This window comes from Chiloscyllium plagiosum, chromosome 36 (genome assembly GCF_004010195.1).
Source record: "Chiloscyllium plagiosum isolate BGI_BamShark_2017 chromosome 36, ASM401019v2, whole genome shotgun sequence".
Taxonomy (NCBI): Eukaryota; Metazoa; Chordata; class Chondrichthyes; order Orectolobiformes; family Hemiscylliidae; genus Chiloscyllium; species Chiloscyllium plagiosum.
The window spans coordinates 5,078,686-5,099,356 of record NC_057745.1 but is presented as its reverse complement, the minus strand read 5'-3'; the positions used below and the strand labels follow the sequence as shown (position 1 = coordinate 5,099,356).

At 40.2% G+C, this 20,671-nt stretch overlaps 1 protein-coding gene across 1 annotated transcript in view; it reads right to left on the bottom strand.

The window, feature by feature from the left end:
- pias1b (protein inhibitor of activated STAT, 1b) overlaps nucleotides 1–18,684 on the bottom strand; it is a gene marked incomplete at its 5' end in the record, with an annotated part of 40,960 nt that extends 22,276 nt beyond the window's left edge. Inside the window, 5 exons of the mRNA XM_043677054.1 lie at nucleotides 974–1,134; nucleotides 5,108–5,181; nucleotides 13,243–13,348; nucleotides 18,369–18,503; nucleotides 18,589–18,684. Of these exons, the coding sequence (XP_043532989.1) occupies nucleotides 974–1,134; nucleotides 5,108–5,181; nucleotides 13,243–13,348; nucleotides 18,369–18,503; nucleotides 18,589–18,684 (572 nt within the window). The remainder of the gene's footprint in view (nucleotides 1–973; nucleotides 1,135–5,107; nucleotides 5,182–13,242; nucleotides 13,349–18,368; nucleotides 18,504–18,588) is intronic.
- Between the last annotated feature and the right edge of the window lie 1,987 nt (nucleotides 18,685–20,671).

Below are 20,671 nucleotides of genomic sequence, written 5' to 3'. Positions count from 1 at the left end.
TTTGCATGTGTGATGACAGGCCTCCTATTCCATCAATGGCCATTATTTACAGAAGACTGCACGCAACAATTACAGGAAACAATGGTGGCCCTGTGGTCATTCAGAATATTTTCAACCAATGTCAACAAGTGTTAACTACCAGTGTATCACTATTTTCAAGCTTGGAGTAGCAATTCTGGCTGGTTCTTCCCCTTTGCTAACACAGAAACAGAGATCACTTGAACTGTGTAGCTACTGTACAGGTGAAGATCACCTGGGAGCTTATAGTTTCTATCTCAGTTTGACAAAATGCTATTTCTGACAATGTAGTATAAAGTGACAAGGCCTTTGACTTTGTGCATGCTATCTATTCACTCTGCAGGATAGCAGGCAGCACTTCATCCTTATTGTAAACCACATGGTGAAGAGAAGGGTTCAAATTTAGGTTATAAAGACAAGCCTCTTGCTAGACAAAAGTTTCCATTTTAAGGTTATTTGACAAAATAGACACAGTACCTGGGAAGGTCACAGAACAGGTTGAACATTTGAGGAGAAATAAACTTGCAAGTCACAATGCAAGACATTATTTGTGACATTAAGTATTGCATACAAGGTAATGACTGTTGCTAGAAAAACAAATCTTCAAATGTATAACGATGCTCAAACTCTGCTGTATAAATGGTGGGGACATCTGAACAATTCACTTTAGCTTGGTTCTAGTAATGTAATCACTTTGAAACTCTCAATAAATTTAACAATTTTATTTTAAAATGCAAACTGAATTTTACTGCAGTTGACAAATTATTGCATCTTCCAAAGGTAGCAATTTGGGTATTCAGGATAAGCCATTTTTTATTTGAGGGTCTGCTTAAAATAAAAATAACTCAAGACTTATATACTTTACAATCAAAAATATCTTTTAAACCATAGCGACAAATAATGAGATGGAAAGAACAGTATTTTTCCCTTGACTGGAATTCCAATATTTGCTTACCCATCAATAATTAGATGCTCATAAGGACCTTTCTTATCACAGACTGGACAGACCCACGTAGGCTTTTTCTCATTCATCTGAATGTAAAGAGTTGCATCAAAGCACTGCAAATGTGAGCAGGTTACTGCACGACATGGGATTGTCAACCTCATTTTGCCCAGCTAGAAAAAAAGAAACATGAGATTGTCGTCATATTATTTTGAACACAAATACACTCATCTTTTACTTTAAACAAATGCTGAACTGCACCTTCACTATTATAACAAGATGTGAAATGGACCTAGATACTATTTTATTTGTGTTTTAGAATTAGCGAACAAGTAACAGCTGGCCTGAAGATTATAAATCTTTTTAAGTTGTTGGCAAAAAAAACACAAGAGAAGGCACGACTTTTTTCAAAGATAAAAGTGGCACGTTATTTTAAAATTCCCAATGCCAATGTACAATAACCCGAAGGAAAGCCCCACCCAAAATTAAATCTGTCTCTCACATGTTGACTCATCTGCTGCACATACATTTTCTTTTTGCGTTTGGTTAGAATCAGGTTGTAAACACAAACCTATGGTTTCTATGACAGCTGCCGAATTGGAAATACACAGTGAGGGAGGGAGTCAACTGATAATGCCCTAAAGCAAAAGCTAACTCATGCCAATAGGTGAATAAATCGGAGAGAGATTAATGTAAATGATTAGGCTCTGCTTTAACATTAACCTGTCCATTGAATAGTTACTACTTACTTGGAACAAGTATTAGTTGTTCACTATGAAACAATATTGAAATGAACAAGTACAAAGAACACAACTGGGGCAAAAGAAAGCCATTTATTTCCTATATTCATTTTCTATGAAATTCCCAGTTATAGAATCATACAGCATGGAAACAGACCCTTTGGTCCAACTCACCTGCACTATTCAGACCTAGTCTCATTTGCCAGCAGTTGGCCCATATTCCTTTAAACCCTTCCTATTCATATACCCATCCAGGTGCCTTTCAAATGTTGCAATTGTACCAACCTTCAACACTTCCTCTGGCAGCGCATTCCAAGCACGCACCATCCCTGCACAAAAACGTTACCTCTCAGGTCCTTTTCAAATCTTTCCCAGCTCACCTTAAACTTATGCCTCCAGTTTTGGACTTTAACATCCTAGGAAAGAGATCTTGGCTATTCACCCTATGCATACCCCTCATGATTTTGTAAACCTCTATAATATCACACCTAAGCTTCCAACACACCAGGGAAAAAAATCTAACTTAATCAGTTTCTCCTTATAAATCTTTCTGCACCTCTAAAGTTTATCATCCTTCCTACAGAAGGGCAACCAGAATTATAAGCATTATGCCAAAAGTGGCATCACCAATATCTGTACAGCCGCAACATGATACCTCAACTCTTACACTCAATCTTCTGGCCAATGAAGGCAAGCATGTCAAACGCTTTCTTCACCATCCAATCTACCTGCAACTCCACTTTCAAGGAATTATGCAGCCCCTCGATCTCTTTGGTGGGTAACACTCCCTAATTCTGCCCTGGTTTCCCTTCCAAAACTTAACATCTCTCATTTATCTGAATTCAACTCCATCTGTCACTCCTCAGCCTATTGGACCATCTGATCATCTTGGAGATAATCTTCTTCACTGTCCTCTATACCACTTAATTCTGGTGTCATCTGCGAACCTACTAACCATACCTCCTATATTCTCACTGAAATCATTTATATAAATGACAAAAAACAGTGGACCCAGCACTGATCCTTGTGGTATACTGTTGGTCACAGACCTCCAGTCCGAAAAGCAACTCTCTACCACCACGCTCAAGCCAATTTTGTGCCAAATTGGCTAGCTCCTCTGGGTCTAATGCAATCTAACCTTACTATCTAATCTACCAAGCGGAACATTATTGAACTTTTGTCCAAGTCTGTACGGACAACTTCTACCATTCTGCCTTTATCAATCTTCTTTGTCACCTCTTTCAAAAACTCAATCAAGTTAGTGAGATTTCTCACTCCCAAAGCCATGTTGACTATCCCTAGTCAGCTCCTGCCTTTCCAAATGCATGTAAATCCTGTCCCTCAGGATCACCTCTAACAACTTAACCACCAGTGACATAATGTTCATTCGTCTAAAGTTCCCTGGCTTTTCTTGACAGCCTCTCAAATATTGGCATAATATTGGCCAACCTTTAATCTTACGACACCTCACCTGTGGCTGTCAATGACACAAAGACTCAGCAAGGGGTCCAGCAATCTCTTCCTAGGTTCCCACGAAGTTCTGGGAAACACCAAGTCAGATCCTGGGGATTTATCAACCTTTATGCATTTTAAGACCTCCAGCACCTCTCTTCTGTAATACAAACTTTTTTCACGACATCACTATTTATTTCCCCAAGTTCCCTACCTTCCATGTCCTTTGCCACAGTAAATACTGACATAAAATATTTGTTTAGTATCTCACCCACCTATCATTGGCAAACTTGAATTTTATTTACTTTGAGCTTTCTAATGAGTAAAGGCACCACTCACTGTAACAGTAATGCCAAATTATACAGAACAGCAGGTGTCAGAGTCTGTACAATGTTAATAATTCGCAGATAACAACTAGCCTTACTGCCTCCGGACTAAAGCAATGTTAAGAGCTGTGCGGTGACATGTCAGAAAGTGAGAGAGTGCAGATGCTGAGGGTAAGTACAGTCATTAGCTGTGTGATGTCCCCCGGAAATCACATTACGTAAGAGCACACAACTATTTAGATTCACGCGAAGAACAGCTACTTCAGTTCTTAGCACTCATGGAGCGGTCCTGCACAGGAAGTCAACTCCTTTGGAAAGGAGGGGAAAAAACTGACATAAGGATGGGGGTGGAGAGGGGAGACTAATTTCAGTTTTGAACAATTTATACCTTTATTTATTTCTGGGAAAACTTGGCACAGAATTCTTAATAGTGTAGTGAGCAGAGAGATCTTGGTGTCCAGGTACATAGACTCTTGGAAGTTGCCACCCAGGTTGATAGGGTTGTTAAGAAGGCATACAGTGTACAAAAGTCTGATGTGGTCACCTTTGGAGTATTGCGTAGTTCTAGTCACCACATTATAGGAAGGATGTGGAAGCTTTGTAAAGGGTTCAGAGGAGATTTACTAGGAAGGTGCCTGGTATGGAGGGAAGGTCTTATGAGGAAAGGCTAAGGGACTTGAGGCAGTTTGCGTTAGAGAGAAGGTGGTCGAGAGGTGACTTGAGACACATAGGATAATCAGAGGGTTACATCGGGTGGACAGTGACAGCCAAGGGGACATAGCTTTAAACTGAGGGGTGATAGATATAGGAAAGATGTCAGAGGTAGTTTTTTTTACTCAGAGTAGTAGGGGCGTGGAATGCACTGCCTGCAACAGTCGTGGGTTTGCCAACTTTAAGGGCATTTAAAGGGTCATCGGATAGGCATATGGACTAGAATGGAATAGTGTTGGTTAGATGGGCTTCAGATTGGTTTCACAGGTCGGCGCAACATCGAAGGCCAAAGGGCCTGTTCTGTGCTGTTATGTTCTATGCTTCAGAATTGCTGATGAAGATACAACAAAAAGTTATAGAATGTATTTTCTGGTGGACTCATGCCAAGGAAGAGAGGTAAAAAGTTTGAGGAAAGGGGCAAACAGGAAGATAAAAACAAGAAAATTAATTGTATCAATGTAAACTGCCACAGATACTTTGTCACCAAGATACATTATTTTCATAAATAACCATTTGAGAAAATGTTTACATAATGGGCCCTTACAGTATTTCTAATTTCAACTAAGAAATTAACAGTTGAACAATGTCACCACCAAACAGGAACCAGTATTTTCTGCATTTCTTATTTACATACATTTGGGTACAAAAATAAATGTAAATTTATGAAACAGATCTGTACTTCTGCATCAGAAAACTAACTGAAACAGCTTTGCAGAACTGTCAAACTCAAAATACGAATAATTATTATAAACAGTGAGAATTTATCAAAACCAAATAATAGTGGTTATGAAACCAGCTATTAATTAATCAAATTATTTAAAAATGCTTCCATCTCCAAACAGTTAAAAACTGCAACTCTGTGAAAGAGGAAGACAAGACAATTTAAACATCAATAATTCAAATCAGGTTGTACTCACAGGACACAACAGAGACACTCTCAAACTTGTCGTGGCAATTTCACTGTCTGGATCTGCTGTTAATTTCTCTTTGACTGGGGACAGAAGAAAGCACATTTAATATTAATTTAACACCTCCCACAAATGTTATTCTTCATGAGTAAGTTTAGATAGTGACTGCCAATAAGTTTTGCAACACATCCAAATTCTATTGGCTATTTTTGTGGAAACCATCACTACCAGGCACAGCATTGCAGTCCACAATTGCAACAGGTGAAAGTGTCCCACCTTACTGAATGTGGCAAAATTTATTTCAAGCTGCAAACAAGTAACCAAATAGCAGCAATTTCTTCCACTAAGTTTTAAACTAAGATGCAGAAAGACATTCCAAATGGCCTGCAAATGTCTTGGCAATTTGCACTGCTGTTGACTGCTATATAGCCTTGTCTCTATACTGGTGCAGTACAACATTTGAATAAAGACAAAATACTGCAGTCCTGGAAATCTGAAACATGCGCAAAGAATGCTGGAGAAACTCAGCATGTCTAGCGTCATATTGGAAAGAGAAACAAAGTTAATATTTTGAGTCCAGAATTAGTCTTCTTCACAACAGTCATATCAGAATCAAACATGAACTGTTTTATTCCCCACAGATGCTGCCAGAGTTTCTCTAGCATGGTGTGTTTGGGACAGCATGAAAACTGTCTGACAGTTAGCCTTTGCACTGGAACCAGGGGCTCTCCTAACAAAGGAATTCAGAAACAGATTATAATTATTGCTATGATTTCCTGAATCTTACAACTAGCTTAACGTTTAATGTTAACGTACGCACATAGATAAATTACATTTGCCATTTGTGTGTTGGGAACATACACTCTGAATTCCATATTGCGCTCATCAAGTGTCCACACATGCACTTTCTTGCATGTGATACTGACCAATAACTGTAATGGGGAACAGTAACATAATAGTTATGCTGTGAAGTGCAAGTTCATATCCCTCTGAAGCAGCTGGGGGAGTTTAAATTCAGTTAAATAAATAAACAAATCCAGGATAGAAGCCAAGATGAAATAGGTTGATATAAAAATCCATCTGGTTCTCCAATATCTGCTGGGAAGGAAACCCAACATTCTTACGCTTAGTCGGGTTATGGGCAATAAATGCTGGCCTTTGAGGAATCGTCCACATGCTGAAAATGAGTAAAACAAAAGTATGGCTACTAGTTCAGTTTCCTTTCCTTCCCCTGCAAAATGGAACCTAATTGTGGCATCCCATATAACAACACTTACAGCAGAGATCAGGAATCAAACTGAACCTTTCTGATCCATACAGTTTAATCTTTCGCTGTAGTGTCTAATAGTTTAAAGGGAAGGTTTATCTGAATAGAAGGGAACAAGATCAAAACTATGCATCCTGCTATTGCAAATGAGGTTTGCTTGTTGACAGATACATCAGTGACTGTTGGTTTGTTTCACTACAGTCTAATTTTCATCATTATGCTCACACTGTTAATGTACTGTTGCCAAGTTTTCAGATGACAAAATTAAGTGGGCAGACAAGTGGTGAGGATAAAACAGGAACCTGCAGAGGGACATAGACAAGCGAGTGGTCTGGGTATATGAATAGGAGGGGTTTGGAGGGACATGGGCCAGGTGCTGGCAGGTGGGGCTAGATTGGGTTGGGATATCTGGTCGGCATGGACGAGTTGGACCGAACGGTCTGTTTCCGTGCTGTACATCTCTGACTCTATGACTCTAAAGCATGGCAGATGGAAATAAAATGTGAGAAAACATGAGGTTATGATAGGAATAAATGAGATCAAAAGCCATAACAGTTGAGAAGGGTACAGGAGCTGAATATTATTTAACTAGAGAGAAACTGCAGACAGCTACAGCAGAGAAGAATTTGGGAGTCCTTGTGCATGAATCGCAAAAAGTTAACTAAGACATTCAGCTGGTTTGGGAGAAGGAATGGAATGAATGTTAGTCTTAATTTCAAAGGGAACACAAATTAAAATTAAAGAGATTTTGCTAAATCTATGTAAGCAACTGGTCAGACCACAGCTAGAATACTATGAACAGCTTAAGGCCTCTTATCTATGGAAATGTATACTAGCATTGGGGGTAGTTCAGAGAATGTTGACTAGGCTGATACTGGATACGAAGGAACTATCTTATCAGAAGATGGTTAGTACATTTGGTCTGTATTCAATGGAGACCACAAGAATGAGAGATAGCTTTATAAAAACAGTAAAAGGGTCATGGGAACTTGACAGGGTAGATGCAGAGAAATTATTTCCCTTGTAGAAGAGTTTAGGATCAGAGGGCATAATCTCAGAAAATAGGGTCCACCCATTTAAGACAGGGGTGAGGAGAAATTTCTTCTCTTAGAGGGTAACATATCTGTGAAATTCTTCACCAAAAAAGTGCTGGTGAGGCTGGGTTGTTAAGTATATTCAAGGCTGAGATAAACAGGTTTTTAAAATCAATAAGGGATTCAAGGACCATGGGGAAAAATGCTGGGAAGTAGGGTTGTGGGTTATCAGATCAGCCAAAATCTGATTGAATGGGACCAGACTCAATGGGCTGAATGGCCTACTTCTGCTCCTCGGTCTTAATTCTTACCTTAACGTCAGAAACTAGAGTAGATTTTTCACAGTGTTGAGGTCAAGACACCACAAAACCACTAGATTTGATCTAGCTACACAGGGGGTACTCTGTGGGTATGAGGGGGAATGGGAAGCTTCTGGCTACAAGGAACCTAAGTGACAGGCATTCTCTTGCTAACCAAGCATTTTGCTTCACTTCTACATATTACTTTAGTACAGCAAGAAGCTCTTGTTTCTCCCCCAAACCCTCTCTTTTCTTTTTCCAGTCGTTTAGAGATCTTACCTTGTACAAAGTCAACTACACTTTCAAAACATACAAGGATTGGAAATTAAAGTGCTCTCAGTAAAAGAGCTGCTACTGAGGAGCAGCCATTGTCTTATTGTTTTCACACCATCAGTGCTTGGCATTCCAGACTTAGCTGCCAAAAGCATGATGAATCTTTGTCAAACATATCACTGTACAGCTTTCCTATCTTTCCCTCTGGAGGGAATCGGAAGGGCTGGAGGGTAGAGGCAGGTAAGGGGAGAGGACAGATCATTAGTTCACTCTTTATCTGAACCTGCCTAAGGGAAGAAACACATTTCATTAGCTGGAGTTGATTCTAGCGACTAGTTGCTATAGCACTATTACCAACCACCCTCCCCCGCTCACATTTATTGTGCGGAGACAATTTTGGCAACAGCTTTCCAGCTAAGCAAAGACAACTAAAAAGTGCTGATTTTCCAAAAATATATATCAAGCAAAATCACCATTTATAACAACAAATGGGAGACAAATTATGGGTTAACACAGCTTTTATTTGCTATAATAAATTAAAGAATTAAAAATTGCAGTAGGAGACAGAGACTTCTTGACTACTTTTAATGAGCAGGTTTCATTCGATTCTGGGCAGAGTACATTAACTTACTTTAGCATTGCATTAAGACTCTCTCCCATGACTTGCACCAAAACTGGAAACCTAAAGTATACTTCAGAGTATTTCTTAAGGCTAGAAAGTTTACATTTAGGTTTCTGCCAGTCTCATGTCAGGAATGGCCCACAAGCAGCAAACACACTGATCTTAATGTATAGATAATAGAACAGCATTCTTGTCAGGGGGAGGGGAGTTTTAGTGTGAGAGCACACGAGACAGTCATTAAAACAGTGATCAGAAATTTGTTGAAAAGATACAATTTCCTTGCTACAAGCTAACTATCACACTTCCAATGAACTTGTTCACTCATAATTGATTGGATAAAAGGAATTAGGAGATCCATGCGTAGTACAATGTCTCGAGTGGTTTGCAATGTTGCTACTCAAGATTTCTGATTCAGTGAGGGTATTTCACTTGGGTATTTTACAATTGGCTCTGGTCTGTGTAGAAAAGATTCAGAAGAAGGAAAAACTTACGATTCTCATTCCTAATTGCTTTTAGATTGGGGTTAGTAAATGGCAATGTATGGATAATAGAGGAAAACAGACAAGCTCAGTTGCAATGCAGCTGACAAACGAATATCCACATATACTCGTTGAGGTTCAAATGTCAAATTTTTCCTCCTACTAGCAAAACACTAGCTCATCGCAGGTATTTGTGGAACTACGGTCCAGCACCTTCAGGGAGGAGGTGAAGATGTAGTGGCATTATTGCTGGGCGAGTATTTCAGATACCCAGGTAATGCTCTCAGCATGGTATATTTTTGGAATAAGCTTTACACACAAGTGAATTAGCGATAACACATCCTAACTGAGAGGCAGTGGGAACTCAATGCAGAAGTGCTCTTTGCTTTTATTTTGATTGATAGTTTGTAATGAGAACCAGGGAATAAAGGCCCTAGGATAGCTGATATTAAACATCTTCCAAAATGTTTAATTTAGAACAGTAAGCCATGTCAAGAGAGCTCAAAACCATGGTATGCTTTTCCTGCTTGATGCGGGATGTCGGGAACATTTCCAGTGCCTGAGGCCAGCTTCTGTGCAGAAACTGTCTCCAACTGCAGTGCACAGCTGCATGGGTTTCAGTGCAGCAGCAAGGGACACTGTGGAGCATCCACGAGGCAGAGTATCGTGAAAAGTACATACAGAGAGGCAGTCGCAACACAAGATCAGACACCATAGGCAGGAAGGCAATGGGTAACCACCTGGCACAGCAAGTGGACTAGGTAAGCAGTGCAGACGTCTTTTGCAGTTATTTCCTTGTAAAATTATTATACCACTTTAGATACTGCTGAGGGAAGTTGCCTTTTATGGGGAAGCAGCAACCGCCAAATTCATCGCACCACAGTTGGCTCTGCTACATAGAGGTGTAGTAAAAAGTACAGGAATGCAACAGTTACAGGGGATTCAATTGTAAGGACACTAGACAGGCATTTTGCATCTGTAAACAAGACTCCAGAATGATATGTTGCCTCCCTAGTGCTACGGTCAAGGATGGCTCAGAGTGGTTACAAGGCCTTCTGGATGGGGAGGATAAACAGCCACTAATCACGATACACATTGGTCCAAATGACAAAATTTTTTGAAAAAGGGTTGATGTCCTAATAGCAGGAGATAGAGAGTTTGGAAGTCAGTTGGAAAGTAGGACCTCAAAGGTAACAATTTTAGGATTGAAACAAGTGCTATGTATCAACCAGAGCAAAAATAGCAAGATATATCAGATAAATAAATGACTGAAGAGATGGTGCAAGGGGGAGGGTTTCAAATTGCTGTTGCACAGGAACAGGTTCTGTGGAAGGTGGAACCAGAATAAACTGGGCTGGTTACAGCTGAACAGGACTGGGACTGATGGCCGAAGGATGAAAATAAGTATGACATAGTCCGGATTACAGAGCTGCATGGTGACCAGGAATGTGAAAACGCCAAGATGCAAAAAGCATTGGTAGGAATTGCATACTGAACAGTAGGGGTGATGCTGGGAATTGTGTTGAACAGGAAATTAGAGATACATGCAATAAAGAACATGTAATTATTCTGCATATAGATTGGGCAATTCAAATTAGCAACAATACTATAGAAGAGTAATACCTGGAGTGTATACAAGATAGTTCTCTGAACCAATATGTTGAGGAACCAACAAGAAAACAGGCCATCCTCAACTGGGTATTGTGTAACGAGAAAGGAATAACTGGCAATCTAGTTATGCAAGGAGCCATGGAGATTAGTGACCATAATACGATAGAACTGTTGGAAAATAATGCTCATTCTGTGACTGGAGTCCTAAATTTAAATACAGGTAACTACACTGGTATGAGGTGTGAGATGGGAACATTTCTTAAAGGATGACAGTGGAAAGACAATGGCAAACACTCAAAAAGCACACGATTGAGCTGCAACAATTGTTCATTCCTGTCTGGCGCAAAAAGTAAAACAGGAAAGGTGACCAAACTGTGTCAAATAAGGGAAATTAAAGATTTCATTCGATCCAAGGAAGAGGCATTCAAATTGGCCAGAAAAGAAACAACAGACCTGAGAAACACATAACAGAAAACAGGAGGCATAGGCCAATGAGCCATTTGAGCTTGCCTTCCATTCATTATGATCATGGCTGATCATTCAACTCAATAGCCCATTTCTGCTTTTCCCTCACATCCTTTGATCCATTTATCCCCAAATGCTATGCTTTTATGACAAAAGTAAAGAACGGACCTCATTCATTGATTTCAGAAATTGCTACTTCTGACAAGCCTAACTACAAGAGACACAGGGTGGTGTCAAGCATTCTACCACATCTTGGATCTAGAATAGTCAAAACCATGCTTTGGAAGGTGGTGTTGTAGAAGTCAAATATGTGAAAGAGACAGCAGTAAAGATCTTTGTCCTTTTTCTTAAAGATTGCATCCAGTCAAGTTGAGAAGCTCTGAAGAGTTTGTTATAAGCACAAAATACTAAAACGATTGCAATCATATTAGTGAATCCATTCGTGCATAAAAAGGGTCAGGTAGAAAAACATTTGAAGTAAACTTAACTGCGATGCTGGAAAGTCTGTTTAACTTGGTTCAGGATCTATCTAAATCAAAAGATAACACTGGTGTAGATTCTGTTTCGTGATCATGAGGATATGGAACTTGCATCTAAGTTGCTAAACCTTGGCTATATTAATTGGAGATTTTCTTTCTGATCTGTTATATGCTGGAACCTTCACAGCTTTTGGGCAGGAGTGATTTCTAAATTGAACAGCTGAACAATGATTAGATGCTTATTCTGTCCCACCAACACACTCCCACTATGATGATGCTCTGAATTTTACTTACAATTATAGCTGAAATGCACTGTAAACAGAAATGCACTGTAAACAAAGTGATTACTTTGGCCAGTTCTCAAATAACTTCAGATAGATTGTACCATGACATCACTGTACAGTCAGAAGGGCAGTTAAACACTGAATTGCACATACCATTCTGGTATATGCTAATGCAGAAACACTTCAGAAAACAAAGCTGTGTGTCAATTGAAATGTTTCAACATTTTCAATTTGGTCTGATTCTAGAAACACAAGCAATGATTTCCATGCTTTAGCATGGCATAGACCAAGAAAGAGGTAAAAATACCCAGGTAAATCTTCTAAGTTAAGGTAGAGTAAAGGCAAAATGGTCTTAGATTCTGAACTTTATTATAATTAGAAATCTACATCTCCTTTTAGCTGGGGGGGGGGGGGGTGGATTGGGGGAGGAATCAGGCAACCTCTGATCATCGTCATTCAGCAAATGCAATTCTTAACATCGGGTGAGGACAGAGTTGCTGTCACAAGTTAAGTGCTACACAAATAAACAGCCACTTGGGCAGGTACTGCACAAAACCTGGCACCCATGGAAGCATGCCACATGAGGAATAAACACACAAAAAAACTTGCAAGAAAATGACAAACTAAAAATTGAATTTAAAAAGCAGTACTGAATCTCCCAAAGGTTGATGATCATCTCATACTTGCATGTTTGACAATCCTGGAAATTATGCTAATTAAAGCAATTTACCATTACAAAATGTAAACTGTGGTTTCTATGAGGATACTCTCCAAACATCTCACTCAGTGATATATTGTAAAAGCGATGGTAAAGTGCAGTATAGCCAATGGCTGAAAGGCAGTTTGGATCATTGATCAGTGCCAAAATAGGCAGCTACCAAATTCTGCTAAAATGAATATAGAGCTTTCATAACTAGTCTCAGTAGTGCAGTTTAGAAAAAGAAGAAAAATCCACCTTGGGTTCCTGCAGCAATCATTTGCCAATCAACTGTATTGGAAAGAGAGTGTGCAGATAAACTGATATTAACTGAATCAAACTTAGCTATAGCAGCCAACTCTTACTGTCAAAATGGTCTCACTATCTAACCTCACAATGCAAACTTAGTGACACATGAGAAAGATAATCACCCACAAAGCTATACTCTCTTCTGCCCATCCTCTTACAATTCAGAACTTTTAGCTAGACTCAGAATAAATTCTTTGATGAAATGGTTGCAACTGATAATGAACAGAAAGGAAACAATGGTTGGAATTTTGTCATGGATTTTTAATCATTCAAATGAATTGAAAAACTTGCCTACTCAAAGTACCCACTTTGTACTTGTACTTACTTAACGCTCTGGAATGGTCCGGGTTCCTTATTCCTTTAGCCCGCAATCTTTGAAGTAACATTGCAGATGACAGCTGTTTTACAAGATAAACTGCCATGGAATAACTCTGGAAAAAAAAATGCAGTGGTCGATCATGATGTTAACTGTATCAACATTCAACCACATCTCCAAACACTGCAGTTAAACTATATACTTCTTGTCAAATTTAAATTATCATATTGAGGGCTGCATCTAGTTTTTTTAAAATTGTATGCATCTTTCAGGCAGCTTTCTAGAGCAAATACGCCCAATGTGTTAAATTATGTATATCCAATGATGGAAATGTCATTTTCCCACATCACAGAAAGGAGTTTGCAATTTTCACTCTTACTTCTTCTTAGCTGGCAAGTGAGACACTATATGTACCAATGTGGTGCTCCTCATTTGTTGGTGGAAGCAAACTCAGCCAAGTTGTTACCTAGCAGTTCCTGCCAGACAGCAAGTGTGAAGAGGGTTGAGATTGATTGTAGTGACCTGCCCGTTCAAGTTGTTTATCTGCACTGGTTAGATGCAGACAAGAAAAATGGTCAACTACATGTGACATAGCTGCCCTGGCAAATCCTAACCCATGGAATCCAAATTCAGTCAGGATCCTCAAGAGAGCGCAAGCTGGAAATAAAATCTCAGAGAGCGCATTGTGAAGGAGTTTCCTACATTGAATAATTATTTTTAGATCCTCCTTTTGTACTAAAACTTATGAAACTTAATGAATAGAAAATCCATGGCCATTTCAAATTAATATGCAGTCCATTACTGATTTATATTTGTTGAACCTTGTTGACCTGCAGCAGTTATTTCACAGGATGTGGCTAGACCAGCAGTTGTTGCACATTCTAATTGCCCTTGAGGTGGTGGTGGTAAGCAGGCTTCTTGAATGGCTGCAGTCCATGTGGTACACACACATGCACACCCGTGATATCAAATATGACACCTTCCAAAACTTCCTGTGTGGGGAACCCCTTTCAAATATTCATAAATGCTCATCAGAAAAACTTTTGAACTATCCAAAGAAAAATACAAAAGCTAAATACTGCAGATGAAATTCAAGCAAAAGCAGTTTTTAATGAAACAACAAATGTTAAATGTTCCTCTCTCCATCGATGTTGCCTGACTTGCTGAGTATTTCCGACAGTGCATTATTTTTAAAGTAATATGTTTTGCAATGGTGCCACAACAGCCTTTAAACTCTTTTGAACTGAGTCCACTAAGTTCTATAGCCACTCTGCTGAGTCTGACCAGATGCCACTCATTTCTAAATAGGCTAAATATTTTTAATCAACCTAGCGGTGGATGCTCCGACAGTGAGTAAATTTAAGGAGTAGCTAGGTAGATTTTTAATTGGTAACGGGTTGAAGGGTTATGGGGAGAAGGTAAGAAAATGGGGGTGAGGAGCATATCAGCCATGATCAAATGGCAGAGCAGACTCAATGGGCCAAATGGCCTAATTCTGTTCTGATATCTTATAAACTGGACATATTATGACACATCTTTGGGGCATGAGATTTGAACACAGATCTTCTGACCCAGGGCTGGAGTCTCAACACACACCACAAGAGTCTTTTGTGTTCTATTGTAGTTAGATGCAGGAACAGCAGATGTGACAAAGAGGATATCCAGACCTTGGCCCAGGTAATTAATTATCTATGGGTTTGCAATCTGTATGATACCTTAAGTATTTACACCAAATTATAGGAACCAATTTGAACAGAAATATACTTCTTTCTTGAACACATATCTCACCTTGGGGTCTTATACAAAACATAGGTCTATTGGTTGAAGTGGTTAACAAAATAATGTTCTAGCCACATTTAGTAAAAGAGATGCTACTTTTCCAAAAATCCTAAACATGCAAAAGTGAGATATGAAGCAATTGAAGTGTTGTTTATTGACCCATTACTTAAATCTATTAATCTGGGAATTATTTTGTTTTAATCCCAAAACAAAAAGCAGAAGCCAAATTCTAAAATCTCAAATTACATCACCTCTTTCTAAGGACAACGATTAGATTCCCTACAATGTGGAAACAGGCCCTTCAGCCCAACAAGTCCACACTGACCCTCCAAAGAGTAACCCATCCAGACCTATTTCCCTCTGACTAATGCACCTAACACCATGGGCAATTCAGCATGGCCAATTGACCTGACCTGCACATCTTTGGAATGTTTATATGACAACCAGCAAAACGCTGCAGTCTAACCCATCAGTACTAACAGCTGCAGTAAAATATCTACTCAAACATACAGCAGAGATGGTCAAAGATAACTTTTGATCTTTCTTGACTCCACTTTGCTGCACTAAATTATCATACAAGTTAAATTAGTAATCAGAAGTGTTCCACATTCCATGTCACAATTTCAAAGTGGAAATGGCATAAACTTTTACTACCAAATCTGTCAACAACATTATTATTTGTGAATAACAGACGGTGCCAAGTTGCAATCTTAGATCAGACTTGTATTCTTACACAGTGACCAAAAGATGAAACATAGCAGCAATGGGTTTTAGTGCCAAGTAGTGTCCTGCCCATTATCATTGAAGTTCTCCCCAACCAAGTTCAGTTTGAAACTGAAATGCAAGAAATAGTTTCCATTTCAAGGTAAAAGGGGTTTCCAACATAACTCTCCCTTATAGAAAGATCAATAAACTAGATTTCAGGATTGGCTTCACCAAAACAAGCAAAATAGTTCAAGAAATGAATCGACCCAAGGGATATGTATTCATTTCCCAACATCCTTCAGTTGTAAAGAACAGTTATATCAGACTCGAAACATTAACTCTCGTCTCTCTTGCTCTCTTCCTTCACAGATGCTGCCAGAACTGCTGAGTCCCTCCAGCATTCTATCTGCTTACCTTTATGAAGAAAAGCATTATTCACATGGCAATTTCTTTTCTCAATTCATCCACATCTGTACTCTCTTCACACTACATAATTTCCTCCAATTATAATAAAATGTGGGATACCATCTTGCGGGGTTGCAGTCATTTGATACATGGCTGTCAGAGGACAGCGTACAGCAGCTAAATCTAGCTAGTCCTTACTTAGGACCATACTTGATCTCCATTTCGCCCTTCCAAAAGTCACAAATTAAGAACAGGTTGAAGATACAGATTACAAAAAATTTAAAGCTTCATCTTTAGGCTTTCATGTAACTGTCACTTTACACACATTTTTGCAGATGCTTATGCATATTGATTTCAGCAAGTTAATAATTACCTCTTTACTCAAGATACCTTCCTCTCCCTCCTATGACACAGGTTTTTAAGAAGCATGCCTTTTTGTGGTGCCTCAATTAAGCATGTGACTGCCTAGCTGCTGCGTGTTGGCAAACAATTCTGATTCACATGCCCCCTCACCCATATAGGAGCAAGGAATGGTAACCAAAATAGAATATTTCCTTCCCTGGCCCCAGGGCAACTGCTGCTATTCTAGCTGAAAACAGCATTTTTGGCACATACTTGTAATTGAACCCTACATTTTTGCATGGATTACACCCATTCTGTGCTGTATTATTATAAGAGGAGCTAATAAGGAGCTACAACGTGCAGCTGCCTCCCCTTATGCTTTTGCTTATTGCTGGTGTTAGCTCATATGTTTTTGCTGCAGTTTGGGTTACGTCATCACAGTTCTTTTCATGGGGGATACTTGGTGCCCTGAAATCTAGACAAAAGTATTGAAACAGTATCCACCACTGCTGGTACAATTAAGAACAAAAGTCAAACACAAAACAATGAACATTTCTTTTGAAATACCTTTCACTAACCTCTAAAATTGCTGCCACAACAATGAGAAACAAGCAACAATTCACTCTAGGAGAAAGTGAGGACTGCAGATGCTGGAGATCAGTCAAAATATGTGGTGCTGGAAAAGCACTGCAGGTGAGGCAGCATCCGAGGAGCAGGACAGTCGATGTTTTGAGCATGTGCTCTTCATCAGGGATCGGGGGGGTGTGCATGCGTGTGCGGGGCCCCAAGGGGTCACCTCCATTCCCACATATCCACTCCACTCTCCTCTCTGACCTATCACCATCACTCCCCTGCCCTTCATCTACCTATCGCATTCCCTGCTACCTCCCTCAAGCTCCACCCCCCTTCCATTTCTCTCTCTCTCATCGTCTGGGAACCCTGCACTGCCCGGTTCTACCTTCTACCCAAAATTCACAAACCTGACTGCCTGGGTCGACCAATCGTCTCAGCTTGCTCTTGTCCACCAAACTTATCTCTGCATACCTTGACACCGTCCTGTCCCCTTTGGTGGATCGCCGCACATACATTCAGGACGACACCAAAGCCCTCCACTTCCTCTGTGACTTTCGCTTCCCCAGACTCCAACGCCTCACCTTCACCATGGACCTCCAAGCCCTGCACCCATCTATCCACCATGGCAAAGGCCTCCAAGCCCTCAGTTTCTTCCTCTCCCGCTGACCTAACCAGTACCCTTCCAGTGACACAATCATTTGATTGGCTGAACTGGTCCTCATCCTCAACAATTTCTCATTCAAATCCTCCTAATTTCTCCAGACCATTGCGGTAGCCATGGGCACCTGCATGGGCCCCAGCTATGTCTGCCTCTTTGTTGGGTACGTGGAACAGTCTCTACACCAGCACCACTCCCCACCTTTTCCTCCGCTACATCATTACCGAATCTATACCATCCGAGGAGGTTGAACAATTCATCAACTTCACGAACACCCTGACCTCAATTTCATCTGATGAAAAATATGGTGCTGGAAAAACTCAGCAGGCCAGGCAGCATCCGAGGAGCAAGAGAATCGACGTTTCGGGCATAAGCCCTTCTTCAGGAATGAGGCTAGTGTGACAAGCGGGCTGAGATAAAAGGTAGGGGGGAGGGAATTTGGGGGAGGGACGCTGGGAATACGATAGGTGGAAGGAGGTCAGGGTGAGGGTGAGGGTGATAGGTCGGAGAGGTCGGGAAGAAGAGGGCAGTGCTGAATCCGAGGGTTGGGACTGAGGTAAGGTGGGGGTTTCCGAGCTCCTGAAACCCTACACAGAATGATTTTTAAAAAACCCAGCCATAATGTGTTGTGCTGTTACAATTAATTACTTTGAAAAGATGAAGAAAAGCTTACTCTTCCGATTTCTGCTGACCACGAAACCACAATAGTGTTCGGCACTGTCGTGGACAATCTGACTAGTGAGGTAATATTGATTGGCCGGCTAGGTCGCTTTGGTTCAACACCATTTTTGGTTGGTGGTAGGTAACCCTAGAATAAAATTTAAAAGTTACTTAAAAAGTTCCAAGAAGACTGAGTCAAATAAAATCTCGCAGACCAATTACTTTATACTTACTGGCAAGTTACAGGTTTTCCCATTTACTTTCACGCAGAGATTTGGTGGAAAATGATCTTCTTGTGGACAGCTCGTTTCTGATAAACAAAACCTTGAAAAAAAAATCAATTACAAACTTAAAATTATCTGCATTAATCAGATCTACGATTAATACGGTCTAATTATAGTGAGTTTTGAGAAGATTTGTAGCTCTGGCTGAGGTTTTGGATGTAGGTTTGCTCGCTGAGCTGAAAGGTTCGTTTCTAGACGTTTTGTTACCTTACTAGGCAACATCTTCAGTACGCAAAATTCACAAACCAGGAGCCCCCCTCAGACCCATAGTCTCGCTACCTGGAACACCAACTTACAGATTGGCCGAGGAGCTACACCAAAGACTAAAACACTTTGTAGAAGGCTCACGCCACTCCATCCACTCCACCCAAGAATTCCTGAAGACCATCACAGACAGTAAGATAGAAGAGGATGAAATAATGGTCTCCTTTGGTGTAACAGCCCTGTTTACTTCAATCAACATTAGCCTGGCCAAGGAAACACTGACTACACTATCAGAAGACCCAAAGACACATACACCAACCACCACTAACTTCATCAACAAGGAGAATATCATCAAGCTAGTGGACCTACACCTTACCACCCACTTCACCTTCAACAACAGAACTTACAGACAAACCAATGGAACACCCATGGGATCTCCAATATCAGGGTTCTCAGCAGAGGCAGTAATGCAGATACTTGAGCAAACAGCTCTGCCAACCATCCAACCCAAACTTTGGGTCCGCTACGTGGATGACATCTTTGTCATCACTGAATGAAACAAGTTAGAGAAAACCTTCAAGACCATTTAAAATACCCTTACTGGCATAAAATTCACTAAAGAGGAGGAAAACAACAACAAACTGCCATTCCTAGATGTCACAGTACAGCGAACAGCCAATGGGAAACATCAAACCAGCGTCTACAGAAAAACAAAACATACTGACCAAATATTGAACTACATAAGCAATCATCCCAACACCCACAAATGAAGCTGCATCAGGACATTATTTCAATGAGCCAACACACACTGCAGCACAGAGGAACTACGCAAAGCACAGGAAAATCACCTATACAGTGTATTCAAAAAGAATGAGTACCCAATGAACACAGTCCACCGATTTCTCAGCAACAAACCCAAACAAGCAGACAAAACACATCCAGAAACCCTAGCCACTCTCCCCTACATCAAAGACATCTCAGAAATGACTGCCAGACTACTCAGACCCCTTGACATCATGGTAGCCCACAAACCCATCAACACACTAAAACAGCAGCTAATGAACTTGAAAGACCCTATACAGACAATGAGCAAAACTAACGTCATATACAAAATACCGCGCAAGGACTGTAACAAACACTACATTGGACAAACAGGCAGAAAACTAGCCACCAGGATACATGAACATCAACTAGCCACAAAAAGACATGACCCTCTCTCAGAAGTATCTTCTCATACGGATGAAGAAGGCCACCACTTCGACTAGGACAATACATCTATCCTAGGACGAGCCAAACAAAAACACGCACGAGAATTCCTAGAAGCATGGCATTTCAACCAGAAGTCCAACAACAAACACATTGAGTTAGACCCCATCTACCATCCCCTGAGAAAAGGAACAGGAAGTGACTTCACCACAGGAAATGACATCACCAATCCAAAGAAATCCAAACATATAAATAGAAAGCAGGAATTTTCAGCATTGCTTTGCATGAGGTCCACTGAAGATCTTACCTAGTAACGTAACGAAACATCTGGAAATGAACCTTTCAGTTCAGCGAGCAAACTTACATCCACGGTCTAATTATACTTAGGATTGCATGGATTACTTGAATAGGAAGTTCCTGTCTTGATATTCAGCATCTCAATATATACTGCATCCAGCTTTAGGTGATTCTAAACAGTTTCTTGGTCCAATTATCTCTGAATACATTTAGCTTTTGCAATGGATCAATCACTGAGTAACAAATAAACAACACAACTTTACAATTACAATGCTGAATTATAAACCAGGATTTCAGTTACTGCTAATAATGGACAAGTCACATG